The 27,323-nt window shown below is 50.1% G+C and overlaps 1 protein-coding gene across 1 annotated transcript; it reads right to left on the bottom strand.

Moving 5' to 3' along the window:
- Nucleotides 1–822: 822 nt before the first annotated feature.
- On the bottom strand, nt 823–25,708 carry CLDN1 (claudin 1). The gene is made up of 4 exons (XM_007439571.3): nt 25,281–25,708; nt 6,177–6,341; nt 5,211–5,295; nt 823–2,981 (listed from the first exon to the last, which is right to left on the bottom strand). Exons 1-4 carry the CDS (start codon nt 25,501–25,503, stop codon nt 2,819–2,821), a joined length of 636 nt encoding a protein of 211 aa, XP_007439633.1. The 5' UTR covers nt 25,504–25,708; the 3' UTR covers nt 823–2,818.
- Nucleotides 25,709–27,323: the final 1,615 nt, after the last annotated feature.

Raw genomic sequence — 27,323 nt, 5'->3', positions numbered from 1 at the left:
ACCCATTAACTCATATGTGATGGCATTCGGCCATCCTGTGTGCCTTTGCAGACGCCTATGGAGAAGACCACACCCTACCCTGGGGAAGCTCTCTGAAATCCTCTTCTCCTCTGAGAGATGTTTTCAAAGCAAACTGTCTTTCAACAAGTTGAGCAACAGGTGGTAGAAAAAAATGCTGGAGAATTTTATTGCCTCACATGAAGCCATGCACACCTTGGGCCTTAATTGCAGGATGTTCCCGTTGGGCTGAGTGTCCAGGATGGGAATGTGGTGGAGGCTTCCTTCACTCGGAAACCGGTTGGACCAGGCCGGCTGCATTTCCCCATATCTGCTCACCTTTGGAAGAATGGTTTTGGGAACACTGTCTCAAGGAACGCTCTGCAGCACAGTTGCCTTGTTTGTGCAAGGTGCAAGTGGGTGGCTTAGTCGTGAACTGCATCATGGTTTGCTGAGTGAATGATTTAACCCTAATCCCCTAAACCATCATCTAACAGACAGCCTGAGTTCATGCAACACACTAAGCCAGTGTTTCTCAACCTTGACAACTTTAAGATGTGTGGACTTCAACTCCCAGGATTCTGGGAGTTAAAGTTCACACATCTTAAAGATGCCAGATTTGAGAAACACTGCGCCAAGCCTTTAAAAAAATAGAAAGCTTTCTGCAGAACTTGAATTCCTGCACCATTCAGTCCAATTTCATTGTTGTTAAAAGTGTAATTTTCCACCACCACTCTCATTTTTTTTAAATTGCCTCTTCAGGCAGAAGTATAAAAACAAGTTACAACACTGAGACACACTCTTAAAAAAGAAAAGGTACATTTATTGAAAACAGTTAATACTTTGTACAGTTTTTCTCACAGAATAGCGTCCCCCTCCCCAGTGAAGTTTAGCCAATGGGCACAGATGCCCCCAAGTTAAATTGAACGATGTGGCAAAACGGTTCACCCGCGAGGGAGGCATCGCAGTCGAGAGAGAAGCCACGTGGATCCTGTGCAGGTTTACTCAGCAGTGCCCTAAGGTTGGCGAGGCCTACTCCTGAGTAAGTAAGTGTTTGCAGCTTTGCAGACTTAACCACAACCACACAGTGGGGTTCGTGGCAGAGTGAAAAATAGGCACCCGCCTCGGAGTGGACGTGGGGTGTCCCCCTCGGCGCAAATTTTTCACAGCCCGTTTCTGTGGCAAGAGAGGTGTGGAATGACCCCTTGTTTACCGCAAGGGGACCTTGTGAGACGGAAAATGGGCTTTCTTCCTTCTGCTTTGACCCCTGGAGGTTTTTCAAAGATTTCTTCCATCCCTGTCTTCTCCAGGTCGGCTTGCACTCCAGATGTTCTGCACTGTGAGGCTGCAATCCAACACATCTGGAGGCCCCCAAGCTGGGGAGGCTCTTGTATATTCAAGACTTTGATAACAGAGTAACAAAATGGCCTGGGTTTTTGCATGCGTGTGTGTGTGTGTGTATGGGGGGTAATCTCTGTGTATAACGCATATTAGGTGTCATGCGGTCTATCTCTTTCCAGCCAGCTGCAGAGAAGCAGTGGTTAATGAGTCTGCAGACCAGTGGGATCAAATTTCCCCACCATATTGGGCTCTCCAAGCCATGCTGTGCTAGAAACCCTTTCCACAGATTTTGGGGCTGGGGCTGCAGCAGCTGGTCAAATTGGGGGGGGGCTAGGAAATCAGGGGTGCTGCTGGCCATGCTTCTTCCCAGTTGTTGACTCCCCCCCCCCAGCTATTCCCACCCTTATCAACATATTAGGGCTCCTGATGGCCTTCAGGGGATCGGGCATTCGGCTGCAGAGAGACAAACCCTGCTAGGGGATGCCCACAGTCGCTTGCACATGATGCATGTGGCAACCGTTGTGGCAAAGTGCTGGCGAACGGACCGGGCTGCTTTGTCCCTGGATGGGACGCGGTGCGTGGGCATGCACATCTGTGCGCTACACTGCTTCTCGGTGAGGTGTTCCGAGCGCTCCTCATCCAAACTACATTTTGCACCGATTCTCTCTTTTCCTCCTTAACCAAACTGCTGTGAGAAAGAATGAGAAATAAAGGAAGTGGGTGGGTGGGGGGAACACAGGCCCAGGGCTACTAAAAAAGGCCACGGGGACTCTCTGGAGCCCCTGCCAAGTTTGGCACAGAAGCCCAGCCAAAAATACCTTGCGCTCTCTTGGCCTTAGGCACCAAAGTGTCCTGGGCAGCCTGAACAGCGAGGGTTGTGCTTAACGGTGTGTTTAACAAGGGGCTTTGCACACTCCCTCCCACGCCGATGGGGGTCATGGCACTGGAATCTAGGTAGCCCTGGGCTCTGTTCCTCAAATTTGGAGTCTGTGGGGAAGGAGGGAAACTCCAGCACATTCACGCTTGGGACAGGGCTCTTCGAGCAGACCTTCCTCCAGGAAGCTGGCGCCTCCTTTGACGTGTGCGGGTCTCCTGCTGCCTCGAGAGACACCGACCAGAAGGGTGCAAAGGGCGAGGAGCAGAATTGTTCAAAGGCGTTACGAGAATGAAGAGGGGGAAGCCACGGGAGCAGAAGGGAATGGCCATCGTGTCTTGCCTCCCCCCCGAGGGGTTCCCTACGTCTGCGTGCCTGATTTCAGGGTGGATCCTTTCCTCGGCTTTCCCATCAGGCAGGACCGGCAACCTGGCCAGGCACAGAAAGGGATACAGGGATACAAAGAGGCAGAGTTCGCCGATGGGAGGGTGGGCAAGGGCGGTGCGCCAAAGCAGGGTCGCTCTGCTCGACGCAGGACAGGAGTAAAGCAGCGTCCGTGGGGTCGTCCGATGCCAGCGCCTGAGGTCTTCCTGCCCTGGGGTTGTATTATACGTAATCCTTCCCGGTGGAGATGGCACACGTGGGGTATGGCCGAGTCGGGGGGTAGGAGGTCTCTCGCCGGGGGCACCAGCAGCAGAGGAAGACGCTGCCCAGCATGGTCAGGGCGGAGGCAGCCCAGCCGATGAAGAGCGCCTGGCCAAATTCAAACCTGGGGAGAGAGGAGATCAGGAAGGATGGATCCCAGGCGCCGATCCACACATGAACTAGTCCAGACCCCCGGCTGCTTCAGCGGGTGCTATTCCAATGCCTGACGAGAGCCAAATGAGCTTTTAACAAGGGTGGGGGGTTCATTTCCCCCTCCTCTGGCGAGGGATCACTGCTTTTCCTAGATTCTAGCAGGGTGAATCTGGCTTGACTGATGCCCAGCTTACCTTGAAGATTTAATTGAAAACGAGGAGCAGCCTCCCTGGCCCAGCACTTAGGTCTTTCCTCTGGGAACAGCCCTCCCCGGTTCTGCAGCTCCAGTTCCCCGCCTTGCGCGGAACTTGCCCTTTCCCTGCTTAATGCCCTTTTGGTGCTTCCCAGGTCCCACACAGCCACATAACCCATGGGTCTCAGCACACACTCTTTGGCCTGCTTCCTGGAAGTGGCCGGGATTAAACTGGAAGGCCAAAGGAGATCCTGAAGCAAGTGTGCAATTATATAAAGATTCCTGTTGGCACGGTGCTTCATCAGTGCGCACATATGCTCTGGTGAACATTGCTAAGCTGCGAAAGGGTGGCGGAGAGGATGGAGCCTAACAATGCGCCAGATTGCTCATATGCCTACTCGAAAATTAATTTTAGAATTTCGCTAGCAAATGGCAGCAGCACAGATTGGAGCGGAGGGCCTATGCAGGCGACAAGTAGAAAACACCGACTTTTTGCCAGTTACACTCAGGAAAACCTCTTGGAGAATTGTTCTCCAAAGATAGATAGATAGAGAGAGAGAGAGAGAGAGAGAGAGAGAGATGGATAGATGATAGATGATAGATGAATAGACATAGATGATAGATAGATGGATGATAGATAGATAGATAGATAGATAGATAGATAGATAGATAGATAGATAGATAGATAGATAGATAGATAGATAGATAGATAGATAGATAGATAGATAGATAGATAGATAGATAGATAGATAAAAATAGATGAGAGAGAGAGAGGGATGGATGGATGGAGAGAAGAATGCAGAGACCTCTCAGTTCCCACGGGATAACTTCAAACCAGAAACTGCAAGGTGATCTCCAGCCAGCAAAGACACCATCCCAGAGTCTCCCCACTTGTTCCAGCTTTGCTATGCAGTGGCCTGCCGACCTCACTGGTTCATGTTCATTTAACCATGGTTTATGAACAAGCCAGGCTGACTTCAAGTGTGGTCTGTAAAGCCCAGTCACGTTATGGCTCCGCCTGAAGTGAGCTGTTGAGAATGTTGCACTCCTATGCCGGTGGGTTAGCAAATGAGGGTGCGAAGACGCCTCCGCAAGCAGGAGTCTGTCTCTCAAGAACCTTCTGGGGTGGCTCCAGGTGGGCCCCAAGTCAGTGTGATGGCAATGGTGTGCAAGATGTTTCAGAACACAGACTTCTCTAGCTTGAAACACTCTCGCTGGAGCCATAAATACTCTTCTTTTCCTTGCCAGGAATTTCCTGAGCTCCAAACAGCCCAGGTTTGAGCCCCTTCCCCCCCAAACAAGCTCCAAATGTTTCAACCCTGAAACCTTGTCAGAGGAACCTTTCCCAGCTTTCACAATGCCATAATCTTGCTGTGTGCCTGCCTGCCTGCCTGCCTGCCTGCCTGCCTGCCTGCCTGCCTGCCTGCCTGCCTGCCTGCCTGCCTTGGAAGCCAGGGAGGAGGAGGCGATCCTGTTGCACGATGTGGGACTGAACCATCCACTGGGACTGCCTGGTCCTGGATGGGGAAAGGCTGGGCAGGGTCCAAAGGGTGGGTGCCGAGGGACTAACCAAGAGTGTTATCGGGGTCAAAAGGAGTTAGTATTTCATAGACACCTTTTCTGTGGACTGAATGTTTTAGTGGGCAAGTCCCCATCTGGAGCAAGGAACGTGCAGTTTTAAGCCACTCCAGGAGAGAAAGTAGTGAAGGGGTGAAAAGAAATGATGCTCACTACCAACTTATCAAGGGGCACTGCTTAGAGGTCAGGGACCTGCCCCCTTGGTTAAGTCCTCCGTATCGCCATACCTTCGTATCTCTAGGCCAGGCTAGAAAGATTCTGGTTCTACCTGACACCCTGGAGATGGATGATTGCCCATCGGAAGAGATCTTGTGCCACTGGAGAGATCAGCAGGGTGTCAATGGTGACCCCAAATTCCAGAGGCAAATGGGAGATCTCTCTTCCCCATTCCATCAGTCAAGCCCAGAGATTCATTAAGGTATGACTTACCTGGTGTTGATAGGTGTGTATGGGTCGAAGAAGGCCTGGGCAACACGATTTCCATACCAGGAGGTAGCCACCAAGGCAGCAAAGCCTACAGGAATGAAGGAGACGAGGGAGAGGCTGTGAGTCAAGAGAGAAAACGTCCAAGGGGAAAAGTCTGCTTATATTCACCCAGCAAGAGTGGCTGCTTTCAACTATGACACCAGCCCACACCAGCTTTCCTCAAGATGGTACCTTCCAGATGTGTTGGATATGATATGGGAACTGAACTCCAACACATCTAGAATAACAGAATTGTAGTTTGGGAGGGACCAGAGGGATCATCTGGTGAAGTGTTTTTCAAACTTGGCAATTTATCTGTGGATTTTATCTCCTAGAAGTCCCCAGCCAGCATGCCAAGTTTGAAAAATATTGACCTTGTCCAACCCTCTGCAATGTGCAGGAAAATCAATTAAACCATCATGAGAGATGGCTGTCCAGCCTCTTCTGAAAAGCCTCCAGAGATGGAGAAATCACAATCTCCACAGACATTGTCCCATTGTTGTATAGATCTGAAGGATCCCAGTTTGGGGAAGGCTGGCCTACGTCTTGCATTGCAAAATAGGACTTCCCATGTGTGTGATTGTGTCTTGGTAAGACCAATAATTTATCCCGTTTACATCCAGCTTATCTTCTCTCTTGGATCTCAGATGAGATGCTTGGGACTCCCAAGTCATCTCCAGTTCAGCCGCTGTCTGCACACAGGCCTTAATTTCAGCAAGGGTGACCTCAGACTAGGGACCTTCTCCCCAGGCAGACCCTACAGATGCTTGCTTTTCCATTTCGCATCACCCTCTTTCCCAGGAATCGGACCTATTGGCACACACTTCTTTTCTCCCTTACTGAAGTCTCTGCAAAGCCGCAAGACAACGCGTGGGCCCAGGTGGAACCTGGTCCCTGCCATTCTTTCTAAAGAAGAAACACATTCTTCACCTGAGATAAGGAAGATGACACCTCCAAGGACAGCCATCCTCATCTTCTTAACCTCATCCTCTTCCAAGCACTTCATGCATTTCATACCGATCATAGTGACAAAACAGCCTATGAGGCCCAGGAGGATGCTGGTTATCATCAAGGCTCGGGTTGCTTGCAGGTAGGCTGGAAAAGAGAGGAAGAGCTTGCCTTTACATCCACGTGGGCTGAAGGGCCAAGAACCCGGCTCTCCGGTGCCCCAGGCTGAAGGAAACTCATGTTGCCACCTTCTGCTAGGACCCTTTTATTAGAGGTGCCTTTAGACAGGACGGTACCTGCCTTTTTTACTATTAAATTGCACCCCTTCCCTTAAAGGATTCCTGGGCTGGTTTTACACAACACCTAAAGTAGGGTTGGGTAGTCTACAGATTAGTATGTTGGGGAAACCCAGACATTGCTTTAATGCATTGTGGTAACCATATTAAGCCACCACAGGGTTTATTTCTTGGTGTTTCTCATGTTCTATAAACATAGATATTGTGTTTCCTAGCCATGGTTTAGGGTTTAATCTGTAGATTCACACATATATTTAACCTGGTTATTGAATTAGCCCAGTTTAAATGTGCCGTAGATACGTGGAAAAGGTGTTGCCTTTTAACAGATAATGAATGGCTGGATTCATACAGCACACTAACCTACGCCCCTGGCTTAAGAAAACACAATTCCGACATTCACATAATGCTTTGTCCAAATAAATCTGTCATGTGTCGGCTTAACCATGTGGATGGTTAACATAGCGTGCTGAAGCCATGGCTAGATTCCTACAGTCCCCAAAAGGTTCTTAACAACTTACAAATGACACCAAAGTAAAGTAGAAGAACTATGAGAAAAAATAACCCAAACCCTGTAACTTAGGTTTGCTGCTGTTGGTTTTGTCATGGCTTGGTGTGTGGTGCGAACTCAGAAGATGGGTTAGTCCAGTAATCGAGTAAGTCGTTTGACTCCAATAAGTCAGTTGAATAGAGACAGCCTACTCTTGAGTAAAAAACACTCAGAATCCCACCGCAGGCTCCTGAGCTAGGTTTGCCGCTTCCGTGGAACGCGTGCTGTGAAGCCGACAGGCGCGTAAACCTGCCTATCTTCCCACCAGTCCTGTGAGTTGCATGAGTCTTCCCATTGTAAAGAGCAGATAACTGAGGCACAGAGCTGTTGGCAGAAGACCTGATAACGGCTGAACTGACCCAATTTTCTGGGGCCGAACAACGCATTGAACAAGCCCACATGGGTTTGCCCAGCATGTGAAGACACAAAGCGTCCAGGCAAGGTTAAAGCTAACTAGGCTTAGCGTATTGTGTGAACGCAGCTCTTACTGTAAAATGATATGGTGGATTGATGCTAATTTTACCTGGAGTTTTTAGAATTGTCTTCGTGTCTGTGATAAGCCCTCTCGAACATCTCTCGCGGAACAAAAGTTGTTCCAACTAGTTTATGTTGGCTGGCCTTAAAGGTTGACTATGAAGTACCTTGAACAGGCGGATCTTCTGCCAGCCTGGCACTTCCCAGCACTGGACTTCAGTTTTCATAATCCCTAGTCCCTATCCATATTGACTTTGGATTATGGGATTTGTAGTCTAATGCAGCTGGAGGGCGCTGGTTGTGGGTGTGGGGAGGAATACTTACGCATTATGTTATTAGTTAAATGCACTAAGGAAGCATTTCTACAAAAGAGTGACCGAGTTCACACAATACGCTTAAGCGGGTCACGTAAAGACCTAGAAGATGCATTCACACAACATGTTAACTTTGGTTAGGCTTATTTTTTACTCAGCAGATTGCGCTAACCCAATCCCAGCTGGGTTTGCGAGCCTGCAGAAACCAGATCCGTGCGAGTCTTAAATCAGCTTTTTGGTATCGTCGTGCTTGGTCCTGGACCCCTTAATTACGCTCTTCCCACAAGGCATTCAGAATGACAAACACAATCAAGAGCATTAGTGACTGGCACATGCACGCGTGCACACACGGACATGAGAAGTAAAGCAAAGCCCCCACCCATTCCCTTGACTGCTGTTTTTGGTTGCTGTTGTTTGAATGATTTTACAGGTACGGTTTCCCTGAAGTTGAGCCAAATTTCATCCATCCAGTTTTCCTGGCAACGAGAGGAAGTGATTTTTCTGAGATGTTTTTGCAGCTTCGCTGGTGGTCTCCCTTTCAAGTCTCAACCCAGCCCAGCCCTGCCCAGCTTCCAAGATTTCTCCGCCGGAGGAATCGGAGCAGAACTTTTGGTCCACGCCGGCTTTCAGCCTCCCGTGTAGGTCTAACCCTTGTTTTCTCTGCTGCACCAGCAAAGCCGTCTCCTTGAATTGCTGCAGGACAGCCTCCCTCTCAGCTGACCCACCGGCTGCTGTGGGGCAGCAGGGTATTTTGAGGTCTCGGGTCGGAGCAGAGAAATGGCCCCTTGTCACCATCCCCACCATTTGCAGTATCTCAGAAGATATTGCAAGATACCTCTAGGACAGTGTTTCTCAACTTTGGCCACTTGAAGATGTGTGGACTTCAACTCCCAGGATTCCCCAGCCAGCCATGCTGGCTGGGGAATCCTGGGAGTTGAAGTCCACACATCTTCAAGTGGCCAAGGTTGAGAAACACTGCTCTAGGATCAGACCTGCAAACTGATAACCATGCTCTTAAGTCTACTCCTGTGTAGTCTTCAGCTGTACAAATATTTGGAAACGGTGATCAGATCTCCCTCAACCATCTCACAGGGCTTGGTTTCCAGGCCTTTCACCACCTTGGCAACCTTCCTGTGAACTTGCTCCAATTTGCCCCCATCTTTCTGGGAATTGGGGTGCCCAGAAGTTGGCACAGGCCTCCAGGTGGGCTCTGGCCAGGGCGGGGCAGAAAGGACAATGACTTTGCATGAACTGGACTCTGTGCTCCTGTTGATGCCCTCTTGGATTGCAGTGGCCTTTTTAGCAGCTGCATCACATTGCTGGCTCATGCTTTACTTGCGACTGACAAGGGTGCCCAGATCCCTTTCACTTGTAGTACTGTCAAGCCAGGTCTCTCCCATCTTAAAATCTTTACCTTACGTTTTTCTCACCCAGATGTAGAACTTGGAATTTCTCCCTGTGAAATGGCACCCTATTTATTTCAGCCCACTGCTCAAGCCTGTCTGGATCTTTCTGAATCTCCTCTCTCTGATCTAAAGAATGAGCAACGCTCCCAGCTTTGTGACACCTGCAACCTCGACGAACTTAACATCAGCAGCCCTGTGGGACTCTGCTTGATCTTCCCCTCCAAGGTGAACTGGAGCCATTAAGGAGGCCTCCTTCTGTGCCACGCAGTCCATTAGCCAACTGTGACTCCTTCTGACAGTAGTACCATCCTGCCCATATTTTACCATTTTATGAAGGACAATATAATAAAGCACTCTCTTAAACCCTTGTTGAGGTCCAGATACGCTACGTCCATAACCGTCCCCCGTAGAAACTTGATCAAAGAGGGAGATAAGGTCATTCTGGCAAAATCCATTAGTGACAGAGCCTTGCTGGCTCCTGTTAATTGTTGCATGCCTGTCCAGGCGCTCCCAAATGTGCTGCTTGACCATCTGTTTGAATCCCCGCCCAGCAACCATGCCAAGCAGAGAGGTCTAGTTCCCTGGGTCCTCTTCCTCCCCCTTTCTGAGGATGGGGATGATGCTCGCTCTGTTCCAGTCTTCTGGGACCTTCTTGGTCCTCCAGCAGCTTCCAGAGAAGGCCAAGGGTGGTTCTATGATCACCTTCTTCACTGCCCTGGGATGAAATGCTTCCAGCCCTGGAGACCTGAATTTATTCAAATTATCTAATCTCTCTCTTGCTCTCTCCTTATCTAGCCTAGACTGCAGTTCCTTCTTCCCTCAGAAGCATAACAAAGTCCAGCTAGGGCTCCATTTTCCTTCTGAGGAAATGGATGCAATTGTCCAGTTGGCATTAGGAAGTTCTGCCTTCTCATAGTCACCCATGAGTGATTCACCATTTCTTCCTCCATCTTTTGCTTTCCTTTTCAACTTCTCCCAAGAACTATTTTTCTTATGTTTGGAATCTCTTGCACGTTGCTGCTCCTCCTGAGCCTCAGCCTCTCTTTCAGAGTGCTTCAAGGTTCTGGAGACCATCTTGCATTCTTCTTACGTTCTCCCCCTTCCATTTCCTGCACACGCCTCTTTTCCCTTCAGCATTTTGGGGAGTTCTGCATACATCCATGCTGTTTTCTCCCATTTTTTCTTCCTATAGGAAATGTTTGCAATCCCACCTTCAGGATCTTGCTAGTAGGCTTTCCCATCCTTCGTGAACCTTTTTCTCCTTGAGGATTTGAAGCCGTCAGACTCAAACCACCTTCTTTAAGAGTTAATTGAAATCAGCTCTTCTGAAGTCCTGTATGCTAGTCTGTCTCTTGTCTATTTCTCCTCCCTTTGATATTCGAAGTCAAGGATAACATGGTCACTTTCTCCCAAATTTCTTGTCACCTTCATTTTTCTTCCACTTCTTCCTTGTTGGTGAGGATTAAGTCCAGGATAGTGGACCTTGTTCCTTCTTCCACCTTCTAACAAATGAAGTTGTCAGTGAGAAGGGACAGGATAGGTGGAGGTAGATTCACAGCAGATGTTGGCTAAATCGTAATCCTCCTTGTCTGTTCCTTTTGAGTAAGTTGTAGACTTTCAGTGCTATGTGCCAACCATGAATATTATCCCAACAGGTTTCAGTGATGACTATTACATCATGTTTGTCTTCCTGAGTTAGGATCTCTAGTTCTCTCTCTCTCTCTCTCTCTCTCTCTCTCTCTCCTTATTTATATTTCAAATTTAGTCACCACCCATCTCACTCAAGAGCAACTCTGGGCGGTTTACAGTAAAACAAGAATAAATATTAATTGAAATACAATAAAAAACCATGTTCATACATAAATAATGGCTTCCAAGATACTGGTGGTAAATAAAGGTTACGGGAGCATCTTCAAGGTTCCAGCCATCTCCAGGGTTGGCGGCCGCTCTTCTTATGTTCATAGTCTCTGCATCGGTGCATTTCCCATACTCATTTCCCATACTCTCTGCATCGGTGGAGAATCATCTGAGGTTTCGAGTACCACCTCGTGTCATAGTGTCCTGCAAAAGTCTTTGTACCCATTCCGGCTTCCTGCTTCTCCTTTGGTGTCCTGCTTTCTTGACCCTGGTCTTTGGCTTTATATTTTATTCTGAGCTTTTGCCACCCTACCCTTTTATTCTAGTTTAAGGCTCTCCTGGAGAGATTGGCAAGGTGCTGGCTAACAGGTCTTTCCCAGTTTTTGTGAGAAGTATCTAATCTCTTCCCAAGAGCCCTTCTTGAAGATCACAGAGGCCACTTCGGTAGAAGCCAGCATGATCTGTCTAACCAGTTGATGACTTCTGGGATGCTGTCTTCTTTTCTCATGCCGTGACCCCTAAGTGGAAGAAAACTTCCTGCCCTCCCAGTTTCTTCCTCTTCCTGCCCAGGCTTTGTAGTCTCCAGATGACCTTTCAAGGTCTCTATCCCCAGGAGAATGGTTTGTGGAATGGAATCGTCTTGGTAACCTCTCCATTATGTCCTGGATACGAGCATCTGGAAGACCGCACGCCTTCCATGATGCCATAGCAGGTCTGCACGTAGCCACCTTGATTCCTCTCAGCAAGGGACTGCCCACTGCACTGGCACACCTCTTCTTTCTCAAGGTGACTCTTGGGGTTCTTCAATTCATGGGGGCTAGCCCATGGCAAGGCTTGTTCAGGTGGCTGAGGATCATCTGTACATGGAGAACCTGGAACTGATACCTCTCATCACTTTGGTCACAGGCTTCCGTGCTTCTTCTTCCAAAGGTGGTTTTCCTCCTGTTCTTTGACGTTTGATATCCTGTGCAGTTAATGGTGATGTGTCCATCATCATCCATAATGTTGGGCGCCTTCCCTGCCAACTCCCCCAGCCAAGCTTCGTCACATGATCTCCCAGCAGCTGCCTCCTTGGGTGAAGGCTAGGGTGAGAAGGAACAGAGGGAGAGGGCCATTCTTCCTTTCCACATACCGCCGCTGATTTTGAATAAATCAGTGTAAGAGTAATAAATGTGGAGGTCACCAGGTTGCGGAAAGCTGGTGAAAGGGCTGAGCACCCCAGCAGTGAAAAGCAAAGAAAGCAGAACAGGTTATCTGATTCCTGGATGCCCCACACCCTTCCCCAACAGGGAGGAAGATTTCTGAGCTCCCGTGGAGTTCAGCCCGCCAAGGGGCTTCTGTGGCTTCCTTAGATCTCAACATCGGATTCCTCCTGTAAACAGCTTTCTTGTTCTGGGCGTTGGTTTCAAATCGTTACCGTGTGGAGACAGAAGTCATGATCAGAGAGCTGCAGAAAACATTCCATGTTCCCAGTGGGAAATGGTGTTTGTGCAAACTACATATCTGTCTGAAGCTCTCAGAAGGTAGATAAAAAGCAAATGTTATCACCATCATCTGTCATCTTTGGAACAGCGTTCTGACCCCCAGGTCACATTCTTATTCACCTCCTGCTCATAACTTTATTCCCCCAGGAACGTTTTTCAAAAAGTGTTCCTAATTCCTTGTTGTGGAGAGGAAGACGCTCTTCCCCCAAGAGTAACAGACGCTCAGTGCTCCATGGCAGAAGTACACCAGCTTTCTCAAATGGACATTTCGAGAGACATTCCTAACCCTGATGCCATTCTTCCTAAGCCTTGGCATTTAAAAACCCCTGAAAACTGATAAATTAGAGCAGTGGTTTTCAACCTTGGCCACTTTAAGACATGCTGGCTGGGGAATTCTGGAAGTTGAAGTCCACACGTCTTAAAGTAGCCAAGTTTGAAAAATACTGAATTACAGCAAGAATCTCAGTCCATGATTTTTCTGGTAAAAAATACTGTGCTATGTGTGAGCTGAACAGCTTCTAATCAACAGTTATGTGGACAGGGAGAAACCAAGAAAAGAGAAAAGGAAGAGAGTGACCCCAGCAGTTGGTGGGGGAGAGCCAAGTGGCAGATTGGATGTGCTGATTTTAAATGATAAAAGTGCAATTATTCTGTTCACTTTGAACAGGGACCGAGCTTGAGGTATCAGGAGACACCCAAAACTTGACACGCAAACCAGATTATGTCCCAGATGAGACAGACAGTTCCGGAACCCCCTCCAGAGTGGCCATCTGCCATACAAGGATGGCTGGGGATTTGGGATGCTGTAGTCCCAGCCCTCCCCTCCTCCCCCCCATCTTGGGAAAGGTCCTATATTCAGTCTTGACCTTCTTGACACATTTCATGAGGAAACACGTATTTCAGTTGCCCATTATTTGATTTTACTGGATGAGCCTAAATTCTAGAGTGCTTCTTATGTCCATCATGGCTTCCTGAGGACATTCCCCCACCTTTTGACCTGCTGACAAGTCATGAAGACCCCTCCCTTGTTCAGATTAAAGGTGAAGGCCATGTTGCTATGAGCCACAACCAGCAACCAGTGCTTCACATCCTCAGGCGGGGTACAAGCTTCTCCCCACCTGTTCTGGAAAAGATCTGTGGTGGACCCACCCTTGACAGTATCCACCACCATCTTCCATTATGTTTCACTTGCGAGGCATTGCTGTCCTGACCTGTGAGCATCTTCATGTGAGCAAACCAGTGCTCCTCGGAGCCACTGGAAAGATGGGGTGGGGGGGGAGGCAATGAAGTGCCACAGCCTGTTGGCTTCAGAAGAACCGAGGGATCCCAGGGAGCCGCCCTCCCCGTGCCTCCAGAGGAAACGCTGCCGGCCATGTTCTTGGTGTGGCCCACAGAGCCAGAACCTATTGACCTCAGCCACAGAAGGTCCACCGAAGACTGAAGAGCCGTGAGGATGCAAGGCAAGCACCAATTCCCGGACACTTACGTGTGGAAGGGCCTAATTGGGAAGCAGCCTGAACAGCAAAAAAAACAGACACAGAAATGTCCTCGACCCACCCAAAGTAGAACAACTACTTTTCTATATGCTAACAACTTTAAACATACACAGGAAATGAGTTATTGTGCAAAAAAGGCAGTCATTGGAGGCAAAACCTTTCTTAAAAATATTTTGAGGCCAAACCTAGTACTTATCTCACACAGAGGTCATCTGCCTGGGCCAGTCCTGGATCCCACGCCTGACGTCCGGCACCACCTCTGCCCCCCGACAGAGCACAGATGGATCCCCAGCCGCCCAGAAGGCCAGTGGTGGGGCCCCCTTCCCTAAGGCCGCCCCAGCTGCAGGCCATAGAGGGGGATCCTGGGCCTCTCCTTCCCAGGCAGATGCGCACATCCCACCCAGGCAGAGGCACAAGACCCACACAAGCCGAGGATGTGACGGGCTCCTGGAGGCTCCCTGAAGCAAGGGTTGCATTTTCTGGTGCACAGGAGCCAAAGACACCATCGCTTGGGAGCAGAACACGATGCTGGAAAAGAAAGCCACCGCCCAGGCAGGAACAGAACTCGGCCAGGCTTTTGTGTGGGAGTTCACATGTCAGCAAACGGACACGGTGGGTCTCAGGAACCTGAACCGCACACGCAGACTGCAGCTTGAGGAGGCAGGCACAGATACGCTGATGTGTGTTGAAAAAGACAAGCAAGAACCTGAAAATGCTCTCAGCTCTCTCCAGCTGGAGCCCAGAGCGGAGAAGATCTTGCTAGCCAGCAGCCTGGATGGGGGAACACAGCCCTGTTTTGCGAGAGGCGCTTGTTAGACACGGGGGGCTTCCTGTAATGTTGCTCTGGGCAGTGTTGGACCCCGGGCCGAGCCCTTTCGGGCAGCTGGGAGGCTCAAGAGACGCAGAAGACAGAAAGCCAGTTGCGCTCGTCTGGAGAGGGGCTGCAGGGCCCTTGGAGTCTGCCACGCTTCGCGAGAGACTCAGGACCAGAACGAAAGAGGCTCCCTCGAACACAGCCAATTTTCTCTCACTGGAGCTCAGCCTCCTGGTCAAGGATTCTAGGTTTTTTTTTAAAACTAAGAGGTTCCACCGCGTGAAAAAGTTTGAAACCCCCGGATCGAGAGAGGCGCCCGTGGGCTAGAATTTAGGCCACAGATCACAGTTCTTTGGCTCAACTTTCACGGAGATCCCCAACGGCTGTTATCAGAGGGATCAGCGTTTGGCTGAACTCCCACAACACTCTTAGCGTCCCAACTGAATCCATCCTTTTTCTGGGTTCACACGACATACTGAAACTAACCCAACAAGCTGCGTTGGTGGAAAGGGCAGAACGTAAAACCGAAACACACCGTGCAATGAATTTGGGAGGTTTTTAACTGAGACGGTTAATGTGTCATGTGAACACATGTTCTGTGCCTATAAAGCAGAGGCGGGCAACTGTGACGGGTCCAAGGGTTGCACAAGGCTTTGTTCAGCAAGCTCTCAAAGCACGTAGGGCCACGACCCATTGTGAGTGGGAGGTCTGGATGGATTTCTTAACTATCTGGGAAGGGGAAGAGACCTGTTCTGCACCTTAAAACTATCTAAACTCTACCAAATGCACAGAACAGGCCCTGACTTTTTAACTTTGCTCATTCAGGGACCATAAAACCGATGCTGGTGGATTGTATATAGTCCAAGCCGCTCTTTTTTGCGCACTTGCTGTAAACTAAAGTGGACCCACCCTTGAGGACCCATCTTCCCGTCTGCTACCCTCCAGAGCGGTGGGCGCTAAAACCCCAGGGATCTTTGCAAAACAAATGGCCTCAAATGAAATCGTCCAATATCTGCAGCCTTTTGGCCCCGAGGAGATGCAAAACTCTCTGCTTGTGAACATCTGTGCACCCCTCGGTGGAACAGCTGTTTTGACTTGGGACACAGGTGGAAGGGATCCAATACAGATCCTTGGAGAAAAGGCGCAGCACTTTAGCTCCTTTAAAAAAAAAAACTTTTTCAAGCGTCCTGTGAAATGAGAGGAGGACAATGTAATGGTTGTTTTTTTCCACCTCGGAGGTGTTCGTTTTTAACTCCGTAGTTCTGTGGAATTGCCGCAGGGGTGGGCAACGTTTTGAGGTCCAGAATCTTGCACTTAACCCTTTGTAGGGGGCCGAGGGCAACAGTGGCCGAGGCAAAGGAGATGTGAGCAGGATTTCCTATTTCCAAATAAATAACTTTGAGCCTATTTTGGGCCAGGCACTATCATTTGTGGGTGTGTGTCTCACCTCAGAATGGCATCGGGTTGCCAGTTTGGAAGAACTGCGGCCAGAGCGATGTTCCTGCAAGAAAGCAGTTTGGGGGCCTAAATGCAGCTCTGGGTTTGGATCTCCACCAAATGGAGCACCAGCATGGGGCAGGCAGCCTGTTCCCTACAACTCTTGCCTTCTTGACCCTTCCCCATGGATTCCCCAAGCATCTAAGACAACGCTTCTCAACCTTGGCCACTTTAAGAGGGGTGGACTTCAACTCCCAAGATTCATGGCTGGCTGGGGAATTCTGGGAGTTGAAGTCCACCGCTCTTAAAGCTGCCAAGGTTGAGCAACACTGATCTAAGAGGAACCGGATGTATTCATAGGCCTGCAATGCCTGTCGGGGAGAAAAGAATCCGACTTGAGAAGAATGACCTTGGGACCCCACTCTTCCCTTTGGGGCTTCCCGGCCTCCCACCCGGCTGCACCGAGGGGCTTCTGGAATCCAAGATACGGGCGTTGCTTCTGGCACATTCAGTGGCCGCGCCGGGCTGCTAGTTACTCGTCTCGCCCCTCGGCTGCTGCTCTCTGAACGGACGTCCCCCACAGCTATTTCTGAAGGGGCAGCTCATCCTGCGGGATGGCTTCCGGTTGCGCCCCTCTCTCCCCCTAGCAAGGCGGCGGAGGGGGGAGCATTCCTGGCCAGCCGGCAGCTGCCTCCGCTCCTGGCCGAGTGTTTTTGGAGCCAGCTGAGAGGGTGCAGCTTTCGCACAACAAAATGTGCAGAGACCTCGCCCTGTCTTCGCCTTCCAAAAGTTTCCAGGAACAATGCAAACCCTGGCCGATGCCGAGAAGAGTCAGAACAAGCCTTCGGCACCGTCCAGATGGGCAGGAGAAGAGCCAGCTGGTCAGGGAGGATCAATAACCCAGGATCAAATTCCCAGCCAGGAATCCTCATTCGCGGGACTCTGACCCCAGCCTGTGTTATGATCCGTCTGAAGCTGGGTTATGTGGTATCTGATAAAGTAAACCCTCCTTCCTCCACCATAGAATAGCTTTACCCAAGCGGATGCCCTCCAGATATTTTGGGACAGCAGAATGGGGATCGCCGATGTGGCCCCTGCACCAGGAAGATACCAAACTGGACAGAAAAAGCGATTTGCATTTAAATCAAGTTAAATTAATTGAATTCCATCGAGAATGGTGCTTCATCTTGCACTCAGGGGTATCCACAGGGAAGGGTCAAAAAGTCAAGATGGCGGCTAGGACGGTATAACTGAAGCCCCGGCCTTTTTAACATGCACATGACATCCATAAAAACAGGTGGGGGTTGATTGGTTGAGCAAGCCAACCATCTTGACTTTTTTGACCCTCACTTATATATGCCCCTTAATGCTATTCTCTCTTCCATCAAACTTTTCAATTTGGTGTCAGTTCTTGGAGGAATTTGAACCCTGAGCCAAATCTTTTGGGGGCACGTTCAGCTACAAATATCAGGAATTTTGAGCTCCTGCCCAGGGGGGCTGCAGTGGGCAGTCTTCCCCACGCTTTGCAATCTTGGTGGTACATTAGCAGGCTCTCCAGGCCTATGGCTGCATTCACACAACACACATGGCCTGGTTACTGCATTACATCTTGTCTGGATAGGTACGATACAAAGGCTGGGTTTGCACCAGATGTATGCACCAGAAATGTAACCAAGATTTACCCCATCTAAGCTTCGCCCATTGTGTGAGCACCCCGGTTAAGAATTTGCCAGATTAGGCTAAACCGGGTAGGTGGACCTTGTAATGGGCTGTGAGGATGACCTTGGGAGGCAGGAGGAAGAGCCGCAGCCTGGACAACGGTCTGATAAGAGAACTCTGAGTCCAAACCAGAAATGCAATTGGAGGAAGCGTCTCAGAAGGGACCCTCCCTTTTCTCTGGGAAGCAAAGACGGGGAGCGGGAGGCACTTTCAGACGTGCAAGATTCTGTTACTATAACCTGACAATAAAGGTAGCGTTAGCACTCATGGTTTTGATTTCCTTAAAGAATATGGACCCAGTGATCATATCCTAACCCAGCCTACACACCCCGTCCATCTTTGTTGAACCCCAGACCCCACCAGTACCAACCAGCACGCTTATTTGTCCAGGTTGATCGGGAAACCAGAGCATCCATGGAGGGGATTAAAAAACTCAAGACGAGGACAATGATGATGATGATCTAAATTTATATGCTGTCCAACTCCCAGCGATGCTGGGTGCAGCCATGCTTTTGAAAATCCACCTCCCATTGGAGCCATCACGGCTTGGACTTTTTTGACCCTCCCCCCAGATGCCCCTCTGGGGATAATGGTTTTGCAAGCCAACACAGATGCATGGGTGCCCAAAGGGGGGTGCCCACATTTATGGCACTCCCTTGCTTTCCTTTCATAAGAAGAGAGACCTTTGATGTGCTTCCCGGGAGCGCTCTGAAGGAACACACCCAGAGCCACAACGGTGTCCCTCCCTGTACCTTTTTTGACAGAAGGCTTTCCAAGGCGGCACAGAGGGAGTGGAGCAGAGGTCCTGGGGAGGGTGCAGAACCGACCGAGGTCTGGCTGAGGAACCCTCTCAAGAGCTGGGATTCCAGCAATGGCAGCAGGAGAAGGAGGGGAGGGGAGGGGAGGGGAGGGGAGCCTTGCTTTCCAGAAGGCAAGCCGAGGCCTGCAGAGCCGCGCACTGCACCCCGAGAAAGCACCTGACTCTTGCAGAAAGCCAAGGAGGAGAAGCTCTGGCGCAGGAGCTTGGGCATCGCAGGGCACCTAGCTTGAGTCCAGCACAGGCCTTTTTCAGGCCTGGCGTGGTTCTGAGACGTGCTGCCCTCCAAACGCCATTCCTCTGCTCGTCGTCTGCTTGCAAACACGTGATGCCAGCAGACGACTCGCCAAGATGTAGCCCAGCGGGCTTCCTGGTATCGCCGAGAGTCCTGGGGTTAGTTGGGAAGCCCTTATTGTTGTTAGCCACCCAGAGTCACTGGTCTAAGATGGGCGGCTATATAAATTGAATGAATGAATGAATGAATGATTTGAATAAATAAATAATACATAAATAAATAAGATCAATCCCCTTGAAAAGTCTTCCATCAAGCAGGAATGCCACCCCAAGCGTGGTCCTCAAGCGCCATTCAGTCTCTGGGTCGGTTCACCCGATAACGCGCTCAGCCAGGGTCTGACCGAACCCGTTTTCTGAGTTTACACAATGGGCGGATCCACCCCTCCAAACTAAGATTCGTATAAGCCCAGCTTAGGGGGTTGTGCAAATGCATCTGCTAGATCTTTACCAGCCCTGGATAAGCCTGCTGAAACGGAGGCAGCCTTTATAGAGCATTTTTCTGAAGCATTTCTAGGTCAACTTTCGGACAAAGCTTAAAATAAGAGGGGAGCCAGATCCCTAAGTCGTGACACCAGGAGCGACGACGGCAGAGGAAGATCAAGATTACAAGCAGCCAGCTTCTTAGAGTTTAAGAAAATAATGTTTTGACCATCTGGAGCCCAAATGCTGGCAGAGTAAGCACCGAGTACATGTTTTCTTGGAAGAGGGCTTCCTGCAACTGGGGGGCTTCCCCCCAAGTGCTTCATCCAACTGGTTTATCTCTGGAGACAACCGTGTCTCTCCCATGGGCACCTCCAGGAAAGTGGGCAGGACCTCCTACACTCCCTGGCTTTCCCCCTTTTCATTTGGGCCAGACTCCTGAGACATCGGCCACGTTCACAGTGAAAGACCCCCAGGCTGTAGGCTGAGCCTGGCTAGTTTTAAGCTTGGCTTGTTTCAGCTTAGCTTGTTTGGCGGTCCAAGCTGACTTGGGTACTATAGGTGTATGCACTGGGTGAACGCAAAAGGAGGGGTTAATCTGGCGATCGAGTTAGGTCTTCCGGTGAACGTGGTCCCTGTGGCTGAGTGTGTCTTTCTGGGCCATACGGTTCTAACAGAAGCAAGATTGGAAGACACCATTTCCATCAAAATCCTGGAGATGCAGGTCTCCTAGAGCGGGCAGTTGGGCCGAGCCTATCCTGGAAGCTGAGAGACTTGGATACCCACGAAGTAAGTCTGAACAACAGTCCAAACCCACCGGATCAGGAGTCTCTCAATTTTTTTTGGGGGGGGGGGGAAAGGGAGAGAGAGAGAGAGAGAGAGAGAGAGATGTGCATTTATATCTGAAGGCAACTTCCTATTCCATATGCATTTTCTCTGCCTCTCTCTTCCCAGCATATACATTTTTGTACATCACTTCCTTTCACATAACATTTTGTTTGCAGCCCTCTCAAAAGCATTCACTCTTTAGAAAACAGACGACAGCAGAGCAGAACCAGAGAGCTCCATACTCCATTGCTCAGGAAATGGGATGAAGCCAATTGGCTTAAAACTGCAGACAAAATGGAAAGTTCCCCCCGGGAGGTCCTCGAGGTCCATCTGCTCGAGGGGAACTGTCAGAAAGTCCACAAGGAGGAGGAGGAGGAGGAGGAGGAGGAGGAGGAGTAATACCGGAATCCAGCCTGCAGGAGCTCCTGCCCCTGAAAAGGGGGGGAGCCTGGCGGGGCCACGGAGTGCTGGAAGTGCAGGCGCTCTCAGCGCATCGGGACTCCTGGCTGGCCTCAGAGATGAGCCAGAGCTGCAGATTCTGCCGCAGGGACTCCCGGCATAGATGGAAGGCGATACGGTCCTCCCACTCACCAGCCTGTCACAACCAGATCGCCCAACATTATGCATATTCATTCCCTCTTTCAGATGGTGCCACAATTAGTATCAGGCCACACGCTAGCCTGGATATACAGTATGCGTGCAGGCTGGCTAAGGAGACTTTCTGCGCTCCCGTTGTGTGAACGTTTGATCCGTTGATTGCTCAGGATACGATGGAAACCCAGAAATTGGGCTGTTTTGGGAAACGGGTTCAGGGCGTTGTCTGGAGCCCGCTGAACCTGCGGCTCTTGGTGCTTATGGTTCCTGCTCTTGTAAGAATCAGGACAGGGAGAACGTTTTTAACAGCCTGCCCAATTCTTTGGGGTTTGGGTTTCTTTAAAAAAAGAAAAGCCAAGCATTAAGCTTAAGTAACTTTCATCGTATAAAGACCGCGACAGGCTCTGAGGCAGCAGATTCAGATCCAGGCTGCTCCCATCAACAGGAGCTCTCTGGGTGTGCCTGTACCACCAGGGAGGGGCTGTGGCGCAGGACAGGTTCTTCCTGAGAATGAGTCTTGAACAGCTGGGAGGTTTTGGGGTGACGCCCAGCACAGCGAGGCTCCTGCCGAGGCAGAGAAACCCTAACCCCGAGATGAATCAGGCTTGTGCAGGATCCCTTTTTCAAGAGTCCCCAGAGAAAAGGTGGGCTGGACCTTCTGGAAGCCATGAAGCGAGAAGTTCTCCAAGTCTCTCAAAGCATGCCTCTGTTCATGTACAGAGTGCGTGTCCTCCCTCTCGAGCAGCATCCCCATGATCTGGCACAGCTTGGATTCCAGAGCGGGGTCACAGAAGCTCTGGGGTGGGGAGTCCAGGGGCCCTGGGCTGGCCGGCCCTGTGCTCAGCTTCGGAGAAGAAGGGGGCTCTTGCCAGCACCTCCTTTGGCAACCCTGAGCGAGCCGGCCTGCCCAAGCTTCTCAGGGAGCCGGAGGGCATTGGCCTGAGGGACCAAGGTCCCCCATCAGGTCAGGAGCCCCCCAGCCAGGAACCAGAGAGGGTGGTGGGAGGGTGGAGCTCTCTCTTTCCTCCGGGACTCCCCAGCTCTTTCTGTTTTAAAACTCAGCACTGGAGCAAAGAAGGGAGTGAAGAGGGAGCTTCTGAGCAGATGCAGAATGCCTTTCTAGAACTTAGCCAGCCTGGGCTTCCTACTTTTTGGAAAGGCTGCTAATAGGAGGATCTAGACTGTGTTTCTCAACCTTGGGAACTTTAAGAGGGGTGTACCTCAACTCCCAGAATTCCCCAGCCAGCATGTTGAGGTCCACCCCTCTTAAAGTTCCCAGGGTTGAGAAACACAGTCTAGGCTGTTGTTTTGGTTCTCTCTTTGTTTTGACAATGAAGCGTAAAGCGAAGGGACAGGTGTGACCGAATTGCATCTGGGTGACGTTTGGACTTGAAGGCAATCCAAACTCCGCTGTAACTTTCTACGGCGGTACGTAGTGGATTCCTTCCCTGGGCAGGGGGTTGGCTTCATGATCTCCAAGGCGCCTTCCCTCGCTTATGTCCTAGAGTTGTACGTGTCACCCCTTCCGCTTGCTGAAACCGGTGCTTTTCTGTCCATCAGAATCCATGACGGGCGTTTGTGTGTCTGCGCGCCCATGGACCCTTTTCATTCGACGGAGCCGCTGGGTCAAATCCAACTGAAGATCTCGATCAGATCTTTGCAGATTCACCCGTAACCTCTTGCTAAGAGTCTGTTTCCCCCACAAAGCAGTCCCTTTCCAAGCCAATCAACTCAGTGCCTCCTGGACGATTTAGGAACAACTTTTCCTCTGGGCCATATTTATCCTGGTTCCTCCAGAAAAAAGAGGAGTGGTGGCGGGGGGGGGGGGGAATGAAACATGGAAGCAGGGGATTTTGGCAATGCCTCGCGCTGGCTGATTTCAGCCACTGCCCTTCGGTTTGTTTGATTGGTTATTTATTCCCTCTTTAACCCACCCAACCACGTAGGTATTCTGAAAGATTTACAGAGCTATTCAAATAAGAAATAGTAAAGAGTGCACAGGCTATTCTCAAAATATCTGAAGAAAAAAAAAGAATGTAAACAACTCCCAGAATTCCCCAGCCAGCATACTTTAAGATGTGCGGACTTCGACTCCCAGAATTCCCCAGCCAACATGCTGCTGGCTGGGGAATTCTGGGAGTTGAAGTCCACACATCTTAAAGTTGCCAAGGTTGAAAAATATTGGGCTAATTGGATGGGGGCTCATGTGAACTCACCGCAAAGGGGTCTCTGCACTTATGGGGGCAAATTTTCTGCTCCCCCCTCCATAAGAGACGACAACAGTTGTGTTTTCTTCGTGATGCTCACCAACGTCAACCAAGCAGCACCAAAACTCTCGCCAAGCCCCAAAGTCCACCCGGGCGGAAAGAAATGAACTCCCCTGTTCAATTTTTTGGTTTGGTTCTTGCTTCCCAAACGAGCAAGCGGCATCAAATCTCAAATTCCCAGGCTCCCTTTCGCAGCTAACTTCATCAAAGCACGGCCTTTCCTCCCCCCCCCCGTTTTCGACTTGCGCACCCCACACCTGCTTTCTGCCCGACGCTCAGCCTGCCTGCTGCCGTCTCCACGAACGTGAAGCGGTTTGTCTCAGTGCTCTGCTGGAAAGGGGCAGCCAGCCAGGAGCATTTACCTTTTGGACTCACTCCACAGAGGCTTGCAGGCACAGGGAGCTCTTTACCACCACGTGCCCGTCCCTCTGGGGTGCGGGAAGGGCGCGAAGAATGGCAAGGAAGCCCTCTGCAGGCACCTTTTTTGGGCCATGGCCCACTGGATACAAAAGTCACCTTTTGCAAAGCAGAGGGAAGGGGTCCTCTGATGTTCACCCCAGGTGCAAAATCCTACCGTAGGGTTAACAAAGCACAATTCCAACCTTCCTATAATTAGCAAAGGCCAAATTGAAAAAAAAGTCCAAATTCAGTTATACAGAGATGTCCCGGTTCTCACGGCACTCTTAATCCCGATCTACACAACCCCGTTTTAACCGAGCTTAGTGCCCTGTGTGACTCCAGGGAATGCATCTTTGGAGCGGAAAGAAAGACCAAGGGCACCTGTTTGAAATTCACCACCACGTCAATTTGGCCTTTCATGTTGCCAGCGGCATCTTGTTTTCCAAAGTGCAGGCTGTTGTGATTCAGATGTAATAAATGCAAAGTGGGAAATTCAGATCTGACACCTAACTGTTGCTCTGCCTTCCAAACTTTGCGTTTTCAGATGTATTGGTGTTTCTGGAGAGTTCTCGATAGCTCAAGTTCTCAACTGTCAGTTACTAAATGCCATTGCATGTCAGCTAGCAAACCTTCGATACTGAAAAACCATTGCATGACAACCTTCTAACACGCCTTCTAACACTGGACAAATATTGTGAAGAAGATAATTACAGTTTTTCAGTTGCGTAAGCCTTTGCCTGTGGAAGGCTCAGATTCACAGACACAAAATTTGCTTGTGGGCTGTATTTCTTCAGACCGGTTGTGTTTTCAATAGTTGTAGCCTTAAACATTTATCCTGATCATGCCAAAAGTATGTCGGATAATAGGATAATTAATTCAGACACTGGACTAAGTGACCCAGTCCAATTCTTTGGAACTGGATGAGCTATTTACCAGAAAGAAGGAAGATCTCTGCTAGCGGCCAGACAGCTGATCGGCGCACTAGGCACGGTGGCTCAGCTCTGCTCTCTGTGGGCTCACAAAAGTTCAGAAAATTTAACCATCGGCTCCTGCGAGCCAAGGTGAGCTGGCACCAGCGCACCCCTGGTGAAGGGCTTGGAAACTTAAACTGAACCACAAAACTTGGGAACTTAACTTAATCCGAACTACAAGAAGATTCAGCAGCATCAGGGGTGTTCTGCAGCCACTAAGCCGAGCTGGGCTCAAAGGTAGAGATTAGAAAGACTTGAGCAACTCACCGCTGGCCAGCCTCAGATCTCCCCTCCGTTTGCAAAGAGAGTCCCAAGACCTGCCCCCCCCCCACCCCCATGCAACATCATAGAAAACTTTGGATAATCCAAAGAGCTCCCTCAGCAGCTGGTTCACCCAACACATCTCCCCAGGCCTGGGAAGATCTAGTGGCTGCATTAAACTTGGACATCCATCTTTACTCCTGGTTAGTTTTGCATCCCATGGAGGTTGTGCGAAGGTAGCTGGTTTGGCTCGCGAATAGTGGGTGGTACGGTTTGACCCCAGAAAGTGGGGTAATTCAGCAGCCCAAGGAAATGTGCTATGTGAAGGCAGCCAAGGGGGTCCTCTTCTCCCCCCCCCTGCCCCCCGAAGGGAGTCCCTGCAGAGGCCTACCTGCCAACTTGAGCAGGGAGTCGTAGACTTTGCACTGCATCTGCCCCGTGCTCTGCATGACGCAGGACATCCAGAGGCCCTCGTAGATGGCCTGGGCGGTCACAATGTTTTCCCCTGCGTAGGAGGAGATTTTCCACTGGGGCATGGCCGTGCTGACCACGATGCCGATCCAGCCGACGAAGGCCAGGATGAAGCCCAGCATCTGGAGACCTCCGTTGGCCATCCTTGTTCAACAATGCCGCGAGACAGGGGACCGATCTGGACCAAGAGACCCGGCGGCTTGCAGGGTTGGAGCCTGGGGAAGGACCCTGGAGCCCTGCTGGCCCTTCTGGCAGAAAGGCTGCGATGGGAAAGGAGGCTCTTCTTCTTGCTCCTCTTTGCCTTTCGCAATCCAAGAGGCTTCTGCGGAGCGCGGCTGGGCTGGGAACGGCCACCTGAAGGAGTGACGCCGCCAGCATCTGGGCTCCCTTTTAAACCAGACTCCTTGGAAGGCCCCCTGGTGGTTTCACTTTGCCACTTCACTGAAAGTTCCCCAGAGCACATCTGGGTCACATCAGCACCCTTAGCATTATCGTGAGCGTTATTAACAATAAGAGGAAAAAAGGTCTTTTTTCCAGCAGGCTTCCTAATCTTGCCCAAAGCCAACGGCAGCCGATCTCCCTGTTGATACCCGCTGTATTTACAGGACGTTAAACGTTGGCACGTATCTTCTCCTGATACCTCCCTTCTGGAATGCACCCGGTTCCCTGGCTGGCCAGAGGTGACTCATGTGCACAGGTAGAACAGCACCTTCAGATAAGAGTGTGTGTATCGCATGTCGAAATGAGTTCAGGATGTGCCTTCCACACTTCTCCCCGTGTTTGCGTTCAGATGACACCATCATTCCCCAGATCTGGCCCTTGCGCAGATCAAACACATCTGGAGGAGTGTCTGGGGGTTTCCATCCCCCTGGAAGGGGTGACTGGCATCCAGAGGAGGGGGGAATGGGCTCACCCTTGCATTTATTTATTTTTATTTACTAAATGTTTATCCAGCCACACTCCCAAGGACTCATAGCAGGGCACAGTTCATTAAAAACACATAGCAACAAATTAAAAACCAAATTAATAAACCCTTAAGCAATAAAATCACACCTGAGCTGAATTTATATTAGAATTTCTGTGATTTTAAATACGGTAGGAGTCAAAGGTCCTTCTGAACAGCTCCTTCTTCAAAGCCTTCCTGGAGCTCAAATGCTGCTAGAAAGATGCCATTTATGTGCAAGAGGCATATTAAAAAGTGGGGGGGGGGGAGCTTCAATCGTGTGGTTGAGACTTTTTTGAATGCCTGGGGGGGGGCTTTTTAGGCGCCAGGGACATTCCTGGTTTTTCATTTTCTCTAGTCCTGTGACTATAGAAAATACCGAACTGCACAATTTTATGATTGCTTGTGGATATTTGCTAGGCACCAATTCAGTGTTTTTTAGGATGACAAACTTTCTTGGGATCCACTGACAAAAGGTAAAAGTTAAAAATAAAAGGCCTCCAAAACAAAGAATAGCATTGGCACAGAGCTTTAGGCGCCATTGCGACTTGAAAGGAGGAAAGTTGGTGTCTTCTCATCCTGAGCAACTTTCCTCTTCTTGACGCAGCCGTGGACTGCATTTGCTCTTTCTGCAGCTGCGCCGCTCTGTGGGCTTACATGAAGCTTCTGAATCGCCAAGACCCGAGACGGGGGAGGAGGGACGGCGGTTTCTTCTGCTGGCTTATTAATTGTATTTGTTTCCTAAATATTTATACTGCCCCACTCATGGCAGTCCTCTTTTGCACAAGCTGCTACCTGCTACACCTTTGATTTTTCCTACCCGTATGTAGCACTTTACATTTGTCTGGGTCGAAATTTACCTCGCTGGGTTTGCCAAATGTTTCAGCTCGTCAAGATCCTCCTGCATCTTGTTTGCAGTTCTTCAGCTCAGCACTTCCCTCTAGAATTGTTGGGTACAATTGCCAACCAGTTCTGTATCCACCTCATCGTCCAGCTCACATTTTGTCATTTTGGGAGGTT

The sequence above is a fragment of the Python bivittatus genome, unplaced genomic scaffold, assembly GCF_059951505.1.
Source record: "Python bivittatus isolate LINGU-HERP-01145 unplaced genomic scaffold, Pbiv_v1 ctg000980_np1212, whole genome shotgun sequence".
In the NCBI taxonomy this organism is placed as follows: Eukaryota; Metazoa; Chordata; class Lepidosauria; order Squamata; family Pythonidae; genus Python; species Python bivittatus.
Note: the sequence above shows the minus strand (reverse complement) of the source record. Positions and strands in the feature narration are given on the sequence as shown.